General features: G+C 41.4%; 1 protein-coding gene and 1 long non-coding RNA gene across 2 annotated transcripts; both read right to left on the reverse strand.

Annotated features, from left to right (window-relative positions):
• Nucleotides 1-5,660: 5,660 nt before the first annotated feature.
• RGS2 (regulator of G protein signaling 2) lies at nt 5,661-11,867 on the reverse strand. The gene is made up of 5 exons (XM_083361163.1): nt 11,515-11,867; nt 9,871-9,972; nt 9,707-9,768; nt 8,530-8,696; nt 5,661-7,702 (listed from the first exon to the last, which is right to left on the reverse strand). The coding sequence occupies exons 1-5, from the start codon at nt 11,850-11,852 to the stop codon at nt 7,508-7,510; spliced, it is 864 nt and encodes a 287-aa protein (XP_083217289.1). The 5' UTR covers nt 11,853-11,867; the 3' UTR covers nt 5,661-7,507.
• Nucleotides 11,868-15,326: 3,459 nt separating this feature from the next.
• LOC310637274 lies at nt 15,327-15,988 on the reverse strand. Its single transcript, XR_014491904.1, has 2 exons — nt 15,898-15,988; nt 15,327-15,719 (listed from the first exon to the last, which is right to left on the reverse strand). It is a non-coding gene; the product is annotated as an uncharacterized lncRNA (long non-coding RNA).
• Nucleotides 15,989-19,608: the final 3,620 nt, after the last annotated feature.

Genomic DNA, 19,608 nt, shown 5'->3' on the forward strand with positions numbered 1-19,608 from the left:
ACTTTCAACATGGTCTTTGCACTGGCTTTCAAGTTACTAAGTGCTTTTTAGATATTCTACAAATGGTTGTGGTCCTTCAGAATTCAGCACTCAATTAAAATACTCCTTCATACTGTTTTTGTCAAGTGTCTCTTTGATGGAAAGGGATAGTGCAAACACAACAATCTATAGGCACAATGTACATATGACTGCTGTCAGGGCAAAAATGAAAGGTACATAAGGAAATATTTATTTGTTAGATTATAATCTATCTTTTGTACAGGAACTTAAGGTGGCACAGAGAGTGGTTTGTTCTCCTATTCTTCCACAACAAGGCAGTGAATAAGTTGGACTAAGAGGATATGACTCACTGACCTTCTGCAGCTGAGAGGACACTATAGCCTATGTTTTACTGGAGTCAGTCCAATGCCTTAACTATACTGCACCATTTAAAAATGTGTTCTAAAGAGAGGCATCTTGTAAACAGCATGGGGCTTACCAATGGAGTATGCAGTACAACTAATTAAATTAAGATTAAAATCTATGCATATGGATGGATCATACCAATGTAGAAGAAGACAAGGCAGAGCCTGGGGGCAGAGTCAAGAGAGGAATCAGCCTAGAGTCATTACATTTCCACAAGTAATCCAAATACAACCTCTTTTGAATTCTGTTAACTCTTATCTAGTACTAATTTAGTGCTGACCATTGACTAAATTGTTGTGTATAGGCATGATAAATCAGAACTAGAATTTAACATGTGGTCCTGATTCTTTGTGCTTTACATCCACTTTAGATTCCATTAATTTTTCATCCTGGTGCCATCAAGACATATTGGATTTATTGAAATACAACCTATTTTCATGCATCTCAGAGATCTCATTGGAGGAGAGGCCCATAGTTCCAATAGAACGGCTTCCATATATGTAATATTACATATTACTCTACAAAGCAAATATGAACATTTGGAGTATGGTTTCCCAAGGTAATATAAATTGGTTGGAATACAAAGAAGGGACAAATCAGAAATAAAACTTTTACCCATATTTTTTTTAAAAATATTTTTATAAATAGTTTTAAATATAATTTTATTTATTAGTTTATTAATATAATTTTCCTTGTAAAGAAAAGCAACAAATTTGGAAAAGAAACCATTTGAACTTGTGCCTCCTTGTACTAATGTGACTTATATTAAATTAGCATGGTGGCATCATTAACATTTCTAAATCAGGATTCAATTTTAAGACATTATAACTGAAACTTAGCTTGCCCCTGAATATGTTAAATATAGAAATATAGCACCAGCTGACTTCCGGTGGCGACACGACTGTGTTTTTCCATTGTAAACAGTGCCAATCAGCTGTTTAGATGGATTTGAAGCCCCCTCCTCGGGAGAAGAGGAGGGGGTGAGGCCCCAGGTAGGGGTTGAGCTCTCCGGGGCCGCCTGAGCTGAGAGCTTGGGCGGCTGAAGGATGAGCCCCCCCGAAGCCTGGGTTGCTCCGAGCTGCGCAGCGCCTCTGCTCTGGGATTATTGGAGCAGAGCCAGGCGTTAGCAACCACCCCTGCCAAAAGGAAATACTTTTGATTATCAAGATGCAGGCAGAGCGGTACAGGAGGTCAAGGTGAAGTGGACTCTTTATTTTTACTCTCTAGCTCAATGGATTTTATAGCTTTAAAGTGAAAGTGCATAATAAGTGAAAGTGGGGGAAGATGGCGGCTAAAACTTCTAAAGCTCTTTGGAATGCGGGGTCTTCCCTGGTGCAAGAGACCTCATTGCAAGCTTTGCTTCCTCCTGCATCTCCCCCGGTATTGACGCTTAAGGATTTACAAGACGCTCTTGGAAAGCATGCACAATTGATGTCTGATATGATGGATGAAAAGTTGAAAAAGCTGGAAGAGAAAATGGAGGAGAAAATGGAGAAATTGGAGAAGAAGATGGAAGAGAAGCTGAGAGCAATGAGGGTGGACATCTTGTCTATGGTTGAATCCGTAGCTGAATGTGTGCAACAGCTGGATGTAAAAGTGGAGGATCTCAGTCAAAAGAACTCTATATTAGAAGCAAAGGTATTAGAAAATGAAAATATAAGGGATAAAATGGACGAAGAATTGAGCCTTGTTCAGTATAATCAGATGCAGTATGCTATTAGAATTAGGGGTTTAAAGGAGAATGGTAAAGAAGATTTAAAGCAGCTGATTTCTGAGGCTCTGGAAGGGGTACTGGGCCAGCCAGCATCTGAAATTGAGGGAAATATGGACAAAGTTTTTCGTGTAAATTCATGGATTGCAAGACAGAGGAAGTTACCCAGAGATGTGGTGGTCTATTTTACAAAGAGAGTAATTAGAGATGAAGTCATTCAAGCTGCTTATGATACTAATTTGGTAGTGGCTGAGCAAGAAGTTTTGGTTTTAAAAGAGATCCCTCCGAAGATCCTAAGGAGAAGGAAAGATTTTGCATTTCTAGTACAGGAACTTAAGAAACGTGATATTAAGTTTAGATGGGAGATTCCAGTTGGATTGGTGGCGACGCACGAAGGTAAAAGACATCGTTTGGTTACTGTGGCTCAGGCACGTGATTTTTATAGTAATGTGTTAAAAGCAACCCCCCTATCATTTTTGGAAGCTGCAAAAGGATACGGAGTGGGAAAGCTTCAAGATGTTGCAGATAGACAGACAGAGGACAATGGTGTTGGAGGGGATCAAGTCACAGTCTCATCGGTTGCTGCAGGAGGTCAGAAAATGACGTGTGCCGCCCTAAGAAGAGTGAGACGAGAGCAAGAGCAAGACCAGCAGAAAGCTATGGAATTTTCAAAGTGTGCTTACAGTGAAGATGTGGGAGGAGAGCGGTCTAAAGAAGTTTTGGGGGTCATGACAGAGGTGCTCCAAAAGTTTTGGGGCGTTAAGATTGCTGATTAAATTTTAAGATTAGAATGTCAATGGAGTAAAATTATTATAGAGGAGAAAGAAAGTTTTTTTTTTAATATTTTACATAATTTAAGATTGATGTTATTTGCTTGCTAGAAAAGTATATTAGGGTTATGGACTTAAAGTATGTGTTGAACTAAGAATGGGTATGTAAGCTCTTAATTAACAACAAGTTGTCTTAGAGATTGCTTAAATCTTTTTTTATATGCTCTTTTTATTTGAACTTAAGGATGATTTGGAACTGCGAGACATTTGGTGTGATACATGCAAGAACTATTTTTGATCATAGTTTAGTTGGTCGGAGATTATTAAGATTAACAGAGATAGGCGCTTTTGGCGTGTAACTGAGAATTTGTTTGGAAATTAGAGAAAGGTGGGAGAATGTAAATAGCAGGTGAAAGTTTTTTTTTTCTTTTCTTTTTTTTCTTTTTTTTTTGAAATTAATATGAATAAGGACTGGGATTAAGAAAACTTATTTTGAGTAAAGCTCTTTTTCTGTTTTCCTCTTTTTCTTTTCTATTTTATTTGTAATATTAATATTGTTTGTATTCATTTTATATGAGCTAGAGAGAGATAGAATTTATAGTTTATTGTTGATAACATAGGGGTGTTTATGTTTGTTTTTCGATTTTATGCCCTGTATTTAGCTCTGGGAAGTCGGGGGGGAGGAGGGAGTGGGGGAGAGGGATAGGGAGGGTTGGATAGGGGTGGGGGAGGGGGGATTAAAGTCAAAATGTATTGTAAAACTTTAAAAAAAAAAGAAATATAGCACCAGCTAAGGCCACCTAAGTCCATTCATGGTTACTGTAAACTTTGTTTCAGCAATTTATTAGAGGATAAAGATATTTTGTTGCTGCTATTGTTAATCAACTGAGAATTGGAAGCTGATTTTCCTCTAAATTGCATGACGATGGAAGTGTCAGCTCAAAGATGATTTCTCACAACTTTGATTTTATTGACTTTCTAAATCAAATTGGGAAGTGGATTCAAATTGTCAGACTGAATTAGAATTCTTTAAATTAATTCAAATTATTTTTTTAATTGAACCAGGTCGCTTTTCTGAACTAAATTGATAATTTGACTTGATTATGACTACATCATAGAGGACAAGGAGCATACAGACCCTAATTTCCACATCCTCATCTAGAATAGCAATAGCACTTAGACTTATATACTGTTCCAGTGTGCTTTACAGCACTCTCTGAGTGCTTTACAAATGTCAGAATATCGCCCCCAACAATCTAGGTCCTCATTTTACTGACCTCAAAAGGATGGATGAGTCAACCTTGAGTTGGTCAGGATCAAACTCCCGGCAGTGGGAATACAAAGTTAGCTTGCAGTACTGCATTCTAACCAGTAATGCATTCTAACCAGTACTGCATTCTAACCAGGATTCAAATATGTGAACAACCAGTTCTCTGTGTGAATGCCGCTTCCGGAAGTCCATTCTGGGCCTGGGCAACAAAAAATTAGCTACCATTCTGCCGAAGTGGTGTGAACTGGCTGAATCCCACCACTGATTCTAACCACTGTGCCACCATGGCTGAATACTTTTATTTGGTAGGGCTACAGTTGCATTAAAGTGGGCTGCAACTGGGTAGTCAAAAGATAAAGATGAGAGAGGATGATGATGACTTTGAAAATGATGGGAAAGAGGGAAGGAAAATTTCTTCCAAGGAACCCAAAATTGATTTATGCTATGGTCTACAACATAATTCAGTTTGTTAGTTAGTCTGGATTAATATCTGAAAATCTCCTGTGTATGAACTGTAATATATGTGGGTTTAGCTATGATTCATTAATATGGCTCAGTCCATTTTAATCTTTATGATTTAGATTTATAATCATGGAGTACCCAGCCTGTATTTATAGCTATGATTTGGCCTTGTTGAATTATGGAGTACAGTGGGCAATAAAATGGAAAGGGAAAGGTTTGTGAATATCTTTGTCAATCTGATTAAAACTTTGATTTATTCACCATGCAGGTTCTGATGTTAACAATCCCTAATGATGTGGCATGCCACAGTGATATGGAGTGCCAAATCATATGTTGTAATAACATATATCTTAGATCAGGAGAATGTAGTATTGCTAAATCTTTTAGGGACAGGTGTCATTTCTTTAGGAAAGTATTACTGCTCCACCCATTGAAGAATGCAAATCTATGTCCTGTTTTATGGAAAGAATTAGATTTATGCCTTTTCAAATGGGGGCAATTCTAATTTCTAAGTGGTCCTGTTAGTTGCCAATACTGTCGCTATGTAACTATATTAAGTATGGCTCAAGATGACATGTTGTAGGGAAATACATGCCCATTTATCAAAATAGCAAGCAAAATAGACAGAATAACCTTCCTCATCTTAGTGGTTTCCAGTAATTTTTGAGGAGGCTGAAAATTTTAGGGGCCTAGAGAATTCATTAATTAAAATGGGCTTAAACCATCTATCTCTTTTGTTGCTTCTAATCACAGGGGGCGGGGGGGGGGTTGTTTTACATTTAGGTCACTGTGTCTCAACCTCAGCAACTTTAAGAGTATAATGGTTGGAAAATTTGGGAGTTGAAGTCCACACATTTTAAAGTAGCCTGTTTTAGGCTATGTCTCAGTGTTGACCTAATAGATGACTTACACAAACACATTGAGTTTTTTTTAAATAAAAAAACTATCTATTTCAACCAAAGTAGCTCAATTAGAAATCACTTTTAGTACACAAGATCTTTTTGTACTGACCAAGGTTTACATGTAGCCCTCAGTGAACTGTGAATTTGACACCAGGAATATACCACTCATACTGAGCAAATGAGGATTTACATGTGATGAAATATGATATAAACACACACCACATATTTATGTGTGTTGAAATATGATATAAACACACCAATTTCCATACTTTCTAGGCATTCTCTCCCCCATTCAGCTGTCTATGAAAGGAATGCTTTGTAAGATTCTTAGTCGTGATGTTCCCACACTGTGAAACTGTGATCCCTGATAAATTTTATTGCTCCATAAAGCTTTAAAGATTTCCATCCTGCATCTTCAAGAACAGGCAAACAGAAGTGTTGTTCTCCCAATCTTCATTCTCCATCGTTCACTAGAATAACAGGATACCAATTACTCTGTATGAAACATTTACTTAACAATTTAAAATTGCAGAGAATGATCACTTTCTTCTTTCAGATTATCTGAAAGGGCTGTCAGCCTGTGATGACATGTATCCAGCTGATTTTTAATCAGTTTAAGTACTAAGTCAGGAAAAAGTTTTGCTGATAAATGCTCACCATGAAAGGATCTTACTAGTAGTTACCTTATCAGCAAAAGGTTTACATGACTTAGGTAGACTTAGATTAAGTCAGGTGGATAAACGTCATCAGATTAAACCCCAGCAATTGAGCCTTCTTGCAACTCATTATATGATCCTCAGGGCATTATTCACATTTTAAATTTTGCACCTTCACAGGTAATTCTGATGTCAGTGTTTTTTTTCTTGACATTTCATAGGAAATGGAACTATAGTGCTTTACCCTGGGTTTGCCATTATATCTTGTAAAAGGAAATACTTCCATCTTTTTGCTTTAGCTGGCAGTTGGGCAAAGAAACCACAGGAGCAGTGAAACGATCTAGGGGCTTCCTGAGTTTACACATCAGAGATAAATCATTGAGTGGTTGTTTTGCTTAGCCTGTATTACAGATCAATCCACTTCCCCCCTCCAACCTAAGAGAAACAAAGAGTTGTTCTTAATAAAATAAAAATAATTTATTGAAACATCTGCTTCTCAAAACAGAAGACAACTTCACTGAAGTCTGTCCTTAAGTCAGTACATTCAACATTGACAGGATTGTACAACAAATTGTCTATATAAACACCCACCCACACACACAGCATTCATTTGAATTCTAGACCAGGTTTTACTCTAAATGGTACTTGCCCACAGACTGAATTTGTCCCTAGCCAATTAGCAGATCATCATGCTCTGTATTTTAAATCAATTAAGTAATTGCTCTTATCATGAAGAAATCATACCACAATATTGGTATTTTTTGTAACAGTCATGAGGCAATCTGCTACATATGTACAAAGCTGCATGATCTGCAGGGAACAACCTGCGTAAGGAAGCTGATACAGTGATGATTACATACTGCTGGCTATTTAGAAACAAAAGCCAATTATTCAAAGTATTTGTCAGGTCTCACAAAAGGTCAGCCTGCAAGAACAGCCCTAGAGCTTGTTTATATTTAAATATACACAGAGGACACTGGTTTTTCTTATAAGCATCAGCATATCCAGGTTCACATACAACGCTGGATGATCCACACCAGTCTAATGCTGCAGAAGACCTTACACAAACATATATGGGAAGGAAAATCAGCTTTCCTTAATAACTGGCCAGCAGTTTGTATGGTTACCTTTAAACATTAATAGGGCAACTTGCTAGAGTCTGCCCAAGTCAACTAGTTCCGTCAGCTGAATAACTGTAAATTGCCATTTGGGCAGATATCCTTTGCATTCCGTTCATCAGACCCACTGAGCCCGCAAAGACACATGGTCCTCTTTCCTTTATTTGGCAAAATTGTTCTTTGGATTTTTCTTCTCCTTCCTGTTTTATGGGTTCATGTCCCCTGAGGGTCTCTGCTGATTGGTGACTTTCTGCATAATTCCTGGTAGAATTCAGATTCTAGGAAGCGAGGGTAAGAATTGTTCTCCATTAAACTATAAACTCTCTTCTGGGCGGCACTGAAGCATGTGTGTGTGGCTTCTTCAATGCTCTGAGCAATACTACTTTTGGTCTGGAAGTCTATGTTGATCTGCAATACAAGAAATAAATTCATAAGATACTGTTTCATGGATAATATGTTCTTCAAAAATGGCTGGGCTACAGGATATTGGATCCTCAAGCTATGCTCATTGCCCATCATCAAATAATCAGAGGCCAACTGCTATACATCTGTTGGCCAAAGCAAGTCTATAGGAAAGAACTGTTGTTTTTAAACAGTCCTCCTCATTCTGGTGCTCTCCTACACAATACTCTTCAAACATCACAGCATTCCAAAAACTGAGGTCCAACTCATCAAGAAGGCTGCTTTAAAGCAATTTAAGCTAGACAACATCCACAGTGAATGATAAAATTTCCTTTCCTATTTCCAAATCCTCCTGCCACAGTAATTATGATCCTCAGCTTTTGAAAATCTATACCATGCCTCTACTTGTACAACTATTAGATCTATGCAACACTTTAATTTTGAACCAGAAAAGGTGCTTTCCAAAATCCTGTCATGCACCCTAAGCCTATATAGCAGTGTACTGGCATATAGTTATAAAATGCCATACATAATGGTTAGAAAATCTGGTTGGCTTTTGAGTGACATTCCCATGCACAGACATATTTTCTCAACATTCAAAATTATTCCTACAGGCAATTCTGCATAAGATGCTAACATAAAATGGAGCAGAAATCTAAAAGGGATTTTGTTAATAAATTTTAAAAGCTAGTTTTAATTCTAACAACAGTTTTTTGTAAGAAAGTTCCCTCTTTGGAATAATTCTCAGTTCTTTATTAGTGAAACCAAGATGAAAACACTTCTTTGGTTTAATTGAACTAGTCAAAAAGAGCAATTTAAGTTAGTCTACTTGCCTCCTTAGGAGCTTCTTTTTCAATAAATTCATTGTAAATCTTCTTAGCTTTGACTGTCAGTTTTTGTGGGGACTTGATTTTCTTGTAATCTTCACAGGCCAGCCAGAAGTCAATATTCTCTTCACAAAACTCAGATTTCAGGAAAGCTTTGAAAGCTGTCAGACCATCTGCAAAGAAATGTGGAAAAGATCAATTTATGCAAAGCATCCCAGAAATGTTGTAGATGTAACACCACATATTTCTTTCTTTCCTTCTTTCAGGCCCTTGGATTTTTCTGTCTATCCCTCTTCTAAATTGTTTAAGAAAGATGTACCCGAACAAAGCAGAAAGAACATGAGTAAGCTCAAGCAGCTGGTCAATTTTTACAAGATAAAATATTGTAGATTGACAAATTTAAACAACTGTGTTCTTTGCCCACCAAGTTAAGATCACTATTTTTTTTCTTTAAAAAAGAACATTTTACTTTTGGACTTTGATAGCATGTGTTAACCTTTAAATAAGAGAACATGTTTATGGAAGAGCTATAAACTCTTGGAAGACAGCCATAATGGAAAGAGTGACCCAAGTCCACTTTGCAGCAAATAGACACAAATAGAAAGTTTAATAAGAAAAAGATTTCTCCTACGTAGCTGACAAGGGAACATTGAGCTTCGGTATCTTTATTAATCAAAGTGTGCACCAGTCATTTAAAAAGAACTACTGTACAATGCATTATTTATAATAACCATAAAAAATAGCCCTGGAAGCTGCTGCCATATCAAGCACCTAGGATCCATTTAAAGAGAAGAATGAGATCTTAAGGATCCAGAGACTTCAAATTTCAATTAAAGTTGGGAATTTCCAACTTTATAACTGATGGGAGTTTTTAAACCTATGAATGTTAACTACAAAGGCCAATTAAATACAGAACAGAATTGCAGAAATACAACAACATAGGCAGCTACTTCACAGAAAGCACCTGGGAATTGTGCCTGAAGAAGAAAAAAAGCTTTTTCTTGCAATCTGGGGTCCAGGAAGTTAAGTACTAAACTAGGAATAAAGATTACTACCAAACTGCAAAACATCAGAATTCTCAGTAGCTAAGATACTGGTTTGTTCCCTTCTGGATCACTTTTCCTGAAACTAATTTTCTATAATTAGCAAATATACTTGTCTGTTAATTTTTAAGGCAACTTACATTTGTTAGCTAGAAGTTCATCAAATGTTTCTGACCACAGCTGAGCTTCTTCAGGAGAAGGTCTGTGAAAAAAACAAACAAAATTGTTTCATGTTTTCAAAGGGCACAGATTCTATGCATAATTTGACTACATAAAAATTCAGTGTGGAATATGAAGTACATACCTAAAACATGTCTTTTGTTGTCCTCTCTTGTTAGCCTTTGTATTGGTAGAATTGGAGGAATTCTGCAGAAAGTAATTCAATCTTGCTTTCCAATCTTTTAGACTAAAATGAAGGGAAAAGTATAAATAAGTTCAACTGATCTTTAACCAAAAATGCCACAGTTTAAATTTATAGTTAATAACTATAGATGTTCAGCTTGCTTAATTTAACATTAGCAGAGCTTAGTTGTAGCACAGGTTTCCCAGATCAATTTGGAAATTTACTAACTATAGCTAGTAATAACTAATGCAAATACACATCTTCACTCCCTGAGACATGAATTATGTGAATTAAAATTAACCATACTTAAGAAATATTATGCAGCAGTTATTGGTTGCTTGATGTTCACTAGCCCATTTATTTGCAAGAAAATTCTTACATATTGTTTGTGGCAGTGAACTAACAATGACTGTTCCAGAATACAACTTCAGTAGTCAATAGTATGTTCTAAGGTTTATTGCAATATAAACTAGTAGAAAGGCAAGATATGAAATCTCATTCATTTTTGTTGATATAGAGACCCAAATGAAAGCAGTTTTATATTATTTCCCTTAACTTTCAAAGTAAAACTGTTTGCATATTGCAGACTGCATAAAATAGAATTTTAGAAAAGTCATAATTTTCACAATCTACAGAAGGAAGTTACTTTTTCCTCAGCTACCAAGGGATTCTCTTTTGCAGACATTTTTAATTCTCTTTAGAGATTAGTAGCAAATTAAGATCACACAATTGCAGGACTTTAATACTTCATATAATCAGAGTTCATATCACAAATTGCACTCACCTGCCACTCTAATGGAAAATCTACCTTATTTACTAAAGAGCTGGGCTAGTAGCCAAACTGCATGACTCAAAGTAATTGAAAAAAAGAAAAAGAAAAGAAACTTTAAGAAGCAAAACTGCCTCCAAAGAATTTTAGCTCTCAAGTGAATTAGAACACTGACAGACCAAAACTTAGAGGACTTCCTTTGTCCCATTCTTTTTAAATGCTTCCAATTGCTTCTAAAACAATTGGATGCACCTTCATACACACAATTTTTATTCAATTTCATAGCACCAAAGCACAAAAGGAAGTGCTTGTAAGCCTCCATTGTTATAATGCATCATAGAAAACACCTATGCATACAATTTGAGATACTGAGGTGTTGAAAACCCAGAATTAATTTGAGATTAGTCGTTTTGGGTATAGTATGCACATAGCCTACCCTTGAAATATTTATCTAATAAATCAGCTGCTTGGCTTTGCACAATACTTTGAACCATAAATCAAGCAGCCCGAGATCATACAATGCAAGTCATAAAGAAACTAAGGCTGAAGTTATCGTACTGTACAAGGATTAATAATTGGTCTTAACATTGTCAATCTTCCTTTATTTTCCCAGCAACTTTAGAAATGCGCTCATTCCACCAATGCAGCTAAAACGTGCTCTGCGGAGCCTCCAAATTGGCCGGAAGGGGAAAAAAACACGTTTACGTTCCTCAGGCTTTTGCCAAACTAACAAAACCTTTCTTGTTAACGATGTCAACGACTAAAATAATACTTCTGATTGCAACATTCTAGCCACATTCCCGGGGGGGGGGTTGCTTTCGATTTAAAATACTCACATGGTTTTTTTCATCTTGCCCTTTTTCTCTTCTTTGCTCTGGCAACGGCTAGCGCTTTTCTCCATTCGGTTGCGGTCGTGCTGGAACGCCAGAAACATTACACTCTGCATGCTATTCCAATATAAGAGGCCCGTCTCAACCTGACAGGAGGTTTTAGCGTCTTTCGGACCCGGGTGTCCCTTATATAAACGGGAGGCGGGGCTTCGAGCGCACACCTTTCGTCCTCTGATTTGCTTTTCCAGCCGACAATCGACGGACGCCTCCCAAATAAGGCGTTTGCCCGCGAGGCGGACCGAGGAGTGCTGCTCTGACGCAAAAAGCCGTCTTCTTGTATCCATCTCGCTCTAAAACTGCCAGTTGGTGCAAAGGCTTCCTTCTCGTCCCTTTCTTTCGGCAAGAACGGGTATTATTTTTTTAAAATAGAACTTTTTAAATAGTTACATCTTTGGCTGCCAGGTAAAAATAGGCATCCGGAAGAATCCTTCTGTAAATTGGGAGATGCAAAAATCGATTTTTGTTTGTTTCTTTTTCTGGAAGGGCAGGGTTGATGTGGCTTGGGGAGGTTTGTTTTGTTTTTGCAGGCGGGTTAATGGCCAAAAGGCTATTCAAGAGGAAAGGACTTCTGCAGATGTGAAATAGTTTCACCTGCAGGTTTTCGTACATGAGGATTAAAGCCTTAAACAGCAAACCTTGCTGGTTTCATAGGTTTGCATTAGCAAACATCTGCTAGGGTCACTACAAGTGGCTTCTCAGTAAATATGGGCTTTACAGGCTTAGGCTGTTAGGCTCCTGGGAACAAGTCCCAGCGAATTCAATAAAACATTTCTGAGTGAAGAAACAGCATTTTAATTGAGAGAGTGAGATTCGTGACAAAATTCAGAGGTTATGGGAATAAGTGTTTTGATCTTGGACTAGAACACGCTGTTATGTGTGAGTTATTTTATTCAACCCCTCCATTACCCTTCTGGTGTGTCCAAATGCCTGTCAAACATGAAAGAAGTGATAGATATGGGAAAGTACTTTTCTCTGGGTGTTGATTTTGGAAGTGTACCAGTCCTGCCCCTGCCCACCCACTCACCACTCCCACATAAAAATAAAACTTATCTAGAGACTGCTTTGGAACAAGATTAAGGAACAAATGTTCAGCCATGTGGCACAAAATAGTCCCATGCCTGAATCTGAATGGAAATATTTGTGTTTCTTTAAATAGTTTTTTCCCCCCTTCGTGGTCAAAGTACACTTCTCTGGGTGCTGATGTTGGAGGAGGAGAATTGAGTAGACTTCAACAGACACGTGGAGTGGCTAGGGCCGCTAGGCTGATAGAGGATGAATCTAGGGATGTGAGCTTTAGCTCATAAAAGCTTATGCTTTTTAATAAAATGGGGCAGGTTTTTTGGGGGCGCGGGGGAAGTTGCTATTGGGGTCCCTTTGATTTTGTACTACCATAATATTTGAGTTAAATTGAGATTTGCATAGAATGCTTCTCAGGTCATGCATCTAACACTGTTTACCTCAATATATAAATAAATATGTTCTTAGAAAATCCGATGAAGGATGTGATGACAAACAAATAGGTATAAATTTTAATGTTTGTAAAATTCATTTCTTAGTTTGCTAATTTGGGCTATCCATACTTAGGACAATTACTAACCCAAATAAACTAAAATTAGTTTCAATTGAATGAGTTTCCCCATCCCACCCGATATTATTATCACTGTACAAACCTTTCTCTTTCTGGCCAACATATATTTATGATTCCATAGCTAGTGGGCATGTTTAGCACATACCTCTGTGCTAAATCCTCAGGGATTCTCTTTTCTTTCAAATTTTGCAAATGCTGAGTTTCCCCCAAGCCTGGTGATATTTCCCTTGCATAAATGATGATATTTTTTTAGTTATATAAGTGACACTCAAGCATGAGATTACTAAAAGGTGCACATATTTTACCCAGAATATTATCTAATCTTGTTCCAGTTTGTTTTCTATTTGCTTTTATGTAGATCCTGCTAATTAAATCCTCTAGATTATTTCATTTAAAATAATCTTCTGAAAAAAGTAATCACCCTAAAAATGTTGGTAGAAGACATGCATATGATAAATCTCTTCTATCTCCTTCCTACCCTTCCTCTTACTATTGGTTCTCTGCTCAGATATTTGAGATGGGTTTCTGCTGTGAACATTTTTGGCCAGCAGGGTCTGATATGGTACTTCCAAATTACTACAGTATTCTTTAGGCATGTTACATTCTATGTCCCTTTCCACAGCTATAATACTTGTTTGTCTTAAAGATTTTCAGAGGGTTAAAAGAAGAGGAAATACATAGAAATATTTACTGAAACACAACACAGTTGTCTACATTATATCATTCTTGACAGAGAACATCCAAACCATACATCAGAAGTATTTCCCATTTGAAAAAAAATTGCTCAATGTTTAATCCATGGGACAAGACAGATAGGATAGATATGATGGAAATAATTGGGTTCCCACATAGTATTACACACTTTGTTTGATTTAGATGTTGTATGAATACAACATTGAAATTTGGAAGAAATGATTTATTACTGAATACAGAAGGTAAAACCAAAATATCAGCACCATAATGCTTTCTTATTTTTTCACCACCACCCTTTTTCCAGGAATAGTAAACCCAGCCTGAACTATGAGAGGATAAGAAGAATACTGTAACTCTTCCCCTAATGGCTTGCATTAACATTGCCAAGGAAGAAAGCATAAACCTTGTTTGCAAATGGATTCAGTGTAGTTTACGGAAATCAGTTGTATACAAACTTTGTGTTAGGTCCAGAATGAATGCCTTTGGGCTGATCAAAGGGCAAAAACTTTGTGTGGCCTGGAAAGGGTTTTGATTATAATCTTCCAACCGGAGTTGAGCAACTGCAAAAAGTTGTCTAAATGGCATGTAACAAAACCTGGAAGTGAGAATAGCCACCCACTTACTAGGAGCAGACAAACCAGTTAGGCTTTAAAATAGGAAGAACCTGAAACCTAGCTCTAAGCCTTACTCAAAATAAAACCAGCAAAACTTTCAGAGTCATGTAACAAACGTAAACATTCCAGCTTCCTGTTATCCTAGTACAGGGGTGTCAAACTCAATTTCATCGAGGGCCACATCAGCATTATGGCTGCCCTCGGGGGGCCGGGTGGGTGTGACCAAGTGGGCGTGACCAAGTGGGTGTGGCCAAGTGGGCGTGGCCAAGTGGGCGTGGCCATCTCAATGCTGCTCACTCAGCGCAGCTGACTCGAGATACCTGGATCAGGAGAGAACAAGTTGCACCGGCTAATTTGATGTGGGGACATGTCATTGCCCCACAAGCTCTTCACCTCCCCAAACTTCTGCAGCCAAGCATGTGCACATACACACGCACTATATTCCACGTTTAGGGGCTTTTATCCACAGAGGATGGAAAGGGCCTTCTTCCCAAGCCCAGGCATGATTGGTAGTTTGTTAGCTCAGATATAGATAGCCTCCTAGTCTCCAAGCTTGAAGTGTGTGTGTGTGTGTGTGTGTTTGTGTGTGTGTGTGTGGGGGGGGGTTTCCTTCTTCTGCCTTGACAGATCTCTGGAGAGCAAGAGGAGGCAGGGGAGCAGCACTTCCCAGTCCTGCATGCTCCTCTCCAGAGATCTTTCAAGGCAGAAGAAGTTGGAGGAAACTGCTTCCTGGAAACTTTCACCACATCAAGCATCATGGTTGCCTTCAAAGGGCCAGTTGCATGTAGGACCATTGTATCATATTAGTTCAGAAGTGTATTATGCCTAAGAGTGGGGCAAAAAGGAATAAAATTTCAAATATGAACAAATAAATTATTTATTTCAAATAAATCTGCAAAAACACATTTAAAACAAAGAAAAAAACAAGCTTTTTAGTTCTCATGCCATTTTGTCCGAACTGGATGTTTGGCATCTTTTCCTGGCTACAAGTTCATCCACGTTTGGGGATAGGTTTTGAGTGGTGGATACTCTCAGGATAGAGTGGAGGTGTGCATCCGTGAGCTGACTTCTGTGTGCGCTTTTGTTCACCCTCATGACAGAGAAAAGTTGCTCACAGAGGTATGTACTCCCAAACATGGAGAGCATTCGAGCAGCTTGTAGGCGGAGTTGGGGCATTGTTTCAGGGATGAACCTGGTGAACTGTGCGGGTCCTACAGAATCGTACTTTCCCTTCAGTGTGCTGTTACATTGGAGTTCTATCAACTCCATCTGGATATTTACAGGAGCACTCTCCACTTCAACTGAAAATGGATTGCTGAGCAGTCCAAAACTGAATTTCTGTTTTTCAAAATCAGCAAAGCGACGTGTAAACTCCATTTGAAGTGTGCTCAGTTTATTAGCAAACTCAGCATTTGAGAAGGCAGTGGTGGAGACCTGGTTTTTTATTGTTTGGCAACTGGGAAAGTGACTCAAGTTTCCTTGCTGCATGTGAGTCTCCCACAGTCGCAGCTTTACTTGAAAAGCTTTCACAGCATCATACATGTCTGATCACACGGTCCCGTCCCTGAAGCTGTAGGTTTAGTGCACTGAGATAATTAGTAATGTCACATAGAAATGCTAATTCACACAGCCACTTTTCATCCTTCAATTCTGTGCAGTCTTTTCCTTTGCTTTCAAGAAACTGACAAATTTCCATGCGTAATTCAAAAAATCTGTTGAGCACTTTCCCTCGACTTAGCCATCGCACCTCTGTGTGATAAGGGAGATCACCAAGTTCAGAATTTATTTCTTCAAGAAAAGTCTTAAATTGACGGTGATTTAAACCTTTGGCTCTTATAAAGTTAACTGTCTTTGTTACAGTGTGCATTACATGGTCCATTTTCAGGGCTTTGCCACATAGTGTTTCTTGATGTATAATGCAGTGATATGCTGTCAGCTCACCTGTGCAATTCTCACTCTTCATTTTGTCTCGCATCCTTCCTACTAGTCCACTCTTTTCCCCGCACATTGAAGGTGCTCCATCTGTTGTGAGTCCTATAAGTTTGTCCCAGGGTAGTTTCATGTCATGTATACTTTTGGATACTGCTTCAAATATGTCCTTCCCTGTGGTAGTGCCATGCAGTGATGTTATATCCAGAAGCTCCTCCATAATGCATAAACCTGAGTCCACTCCACGGATGAAGATTGTCAGCTGTGCTGTGTCAGAGACGTCAGTGCTCTCATCCACAGCAAGGGAATAAGCAATAAATTCTTTTCCCTTTTCAACCAATTGTCCTTGCAAATCAGTGGCAAGCTCACATATCCGATCAACAACAGTATTTCTGCTTAGGCTTATGTTTGAAAAAGCTTGCTTTTGGTCTGGACACATGACTTCGCACACTTTAATCATGCAGTGCTTCAAAAACTCCCCCTCTGTAAATGGCCGGGCTGATTTGGCTATCTCTTCTGCTACTATAAAACTAGCTTTCACAGCAGCTTCACTTTGTGATTTTGCTTTTCTGAACATATGCTGCCGTGACATCAGGCTCTTTTTCAACTCTTCCACCTTCTGTGCTTTCTGCTCCATGTTCAAGTTTTTGTACTTGTCCTGATGCTTCGTCTCATAGTGCCGTCTCAAGTTATACTCTTTAAATACAGCCACAGTAGCTCCACAAACAAGGCACACAGCCTTATCTTCAATGTCAACAAACAGGTACTCTGGCTCCCACCTCTTTTGAAAGCATCTTTTTTCAAAGTCCACTTTCCGTTTGGCCATTTTGGGAGATTTAAATATTGGCACGCAGGTCTTCTTCCCTGCAGATAAATTTATGGATGAGACTGGACAGAAAGCTCAAAGTCTCAGGTACTGTGTGAGGCAAGCAGTTGTGAGCACACTAGGTAGGTATCCTAAGATGCTGCAAGTCCAGATGTTTGGAGTAGGTTTAGCAACATAACAGCATCTGTGGAGAGAAAGCAAGAAAGCAGCCCTCTTTGATACAATTGAAATTATATGTTTTATGCAAGAGATCCTGTATGGATGGAGGAAAAAATCAGCAATCCACCATCACTCAGAAGCTGGTCTAGCAGCCACAAGGACTACTCAGCCTCCATTTCTGATCAGATTCTGATATTTGCAAGGGGTGGGAATCAAGACACATCCAGCTTTCCCAAATAGGAAACAAGGAACCACTTGCTCCATTTTTCCCCAACAACTCTCCTATGTCCATGAAGCCCAGAAATAGAGTTCAAAATCCCTGAAATATCTATCCAAAATTTAGCTTTTGCAAGCAATGCTGGTTAGTTCTCTCAAGGTCTGTCAGTCTGTCCTTTGGGGGAAACCCAAAGCACCCCTCCATTGATTTCAACTTATTTTCCACCAAGAGACTGAGCATAATGAGGTTTGGGGACCCAGGGGGCAAGGGGATGGGGCTCATGGGGGCACTGGCAGGGATGGTCCGCGGAAAAGGAGGCCAGTGACATGTGATTCAGGCTGGGAACATGCAGGGGAGGGGGAGAAGCAACTCCAGGAAAGAGGGATGGAGCCAGTCTGGGCACTGCCCAAGATTGCAGGAGGGCGGCTGCTGCTTCACTCTTGTGGCTCCGCAGAAGTGGCTCCGCTCCTAGGGGCGCGCGCGTCTGGGCTGGGGCGCTGCAGGATCGGGCCGGGCGCCTCGCCTCGCCCTCCGCAGCGCCCGAATGGAGAAATTAACAGCTCAGCTCCCCTCCCGCAGGCGTGTCTGGGCTGGGGCGCTGCAGGATCGGGCCGGGCGCCTCGCCTCGCCCTCCGCAGCGCCGGAACGGGGAAAGAAACAGCTCGGCTCCCCTCCCGCAGGCGTGTCTGGGCTGGGGCGCTGCAGGATCGGGCCGGGCACCTCGCCTCGCCCTCCGCAGCGCCCGAACGGGGAAATTAACCGCTGAGCTCGGCTCCCCTCCCGCAGGCGTGTCTGGGCTGGGGCACTGCAGGATCAGGCCCGGTGCCTCACCTCGCCCTCCGCAGCGCCCGAACGGGGAAATTAACAGCTCAGCTCGGCTCCCCTCCCGCAGGCGTGTCTGGGCTGGGGCGCTGCAGGATCGGGCCGGGCGCCTCGCCTCGCCCTCCGCAGCGCCCGAACGGGGAAATTAACCGCTGAGCTCGGCTCCCCTCCCGCAGGCGTGTCTGGGCTGGGGCACTGCAGGATCAGGCCCGGTGCCTCACCTCGCCCTCCGCAGCGCCCGAACGGGGAAATTAACAGCTCAGCTCGGCTCCCCTCCCGCAGGCGTGTCTGGGCTGGGGCGCTGCAGGATCGGGCCGGGCGCCTCGCCTCGCCCTCCGCAGCGCCCGAACGGGGAAATTAACCGCTGAGCTCGGCTCCCCTCCCGCAGGCGTGTCTGGGCTGGGGCACTGCAGGATCAGGCCCGGTGCCTCACCTCGCCCTCCGCAGCGCCCGAACGGGGAAATTAACAGCTCAGCTCGGCTCCCCTCCCGCAGGCGTGTCTGGGCTGGGGCGCTGCAGGATCGGGCCGGGCGCCTCGCCTCGCCCTCCGCAGCGCCCGAACGGGGAAATTAACCGCTGAGCTCGGCTCCCCTCCCGCAGGCGTGTCTGGGCTGGGGCACTGCAGGATCAGGCCCGGTGCCTCACCTCGCCCTCCGCAGCGCCCGAACGGGGAAATTAACAGCTCAGCTCGGCTCCCCTCCCGCAGGCGTGTCTGGGCTGGGGCGCTGCAGGATCGGGCCCGGCGCCTCACCTCGCCCTCCGCAGCGCCCGAACGGGGAAATTAACAGCTCAGCTCGGCTCCCCTCCCGCAGGCGTGTCTGGGCTGGGGCGCTGCAGGATCGGGCCGGGCGCCTCGCCTCGCCCTCCGCAGCGCCCGAACGGGGAAATTAACCGCTGAGCTCGGCTCCCCTCCCGCAGGCGTGTCTGGGCTGGGGCGCTGCAGGATCGGGCCCGGCGCCTCACCTCGCCCTCCGCAGCGCCCGAACGGGGAAATTAACCGCTGAGCTCGGCTCCCCTCCCGCAGGCGTGTCTGGGCTGGGGTGCTGCAGGATCGGGCCCGGTGCCTCACCTCGCCCTCCGCAGCGCCCGAACGGGGAAATTAACAGCTCAGCTCGGCTCCCCTCCCGCAGGCGTGTCTGGGCTGGGGCGCTGCAGGATCGGGCCGGGCGCCTCACCTCGCCCTCCGCAGCGC

This window comes from Vipera ursinii, assembly GCF_947247035.1.
Source record: "Vipera ursinii genome assembly, chromosome: 3".
Classification (NCBI taxonomy): Eukaryota; Metazoa; Chordata; class Lepidosauria; order Squamata; family Viperidae; genus Vipera; species Vipera ursinii.

Coding starts and splice junctions, on each gene's coding strand:
- RGS2 (XM_083361163.1), bottom strand. CDS start 11,852: ATGGATACAAGAAGACGGCTTTTTGCGTCAGAGCAGCACTCCTCGGTC. Junction 9,769..9,870: donor CAACAAAAGACATGTTTTAG/GTATGTACTTCA, acceptor TTTTTTTCACAG/ACCTTCTCCTGAAGAAGCTC. Junction 7,703..8,529: donor AAAAAGAAGCTCCTAAGGAG/GCAAGTAGACTA, acceptor CTTGTATTGCAG/ATCAACATAGACTTCCAGAC.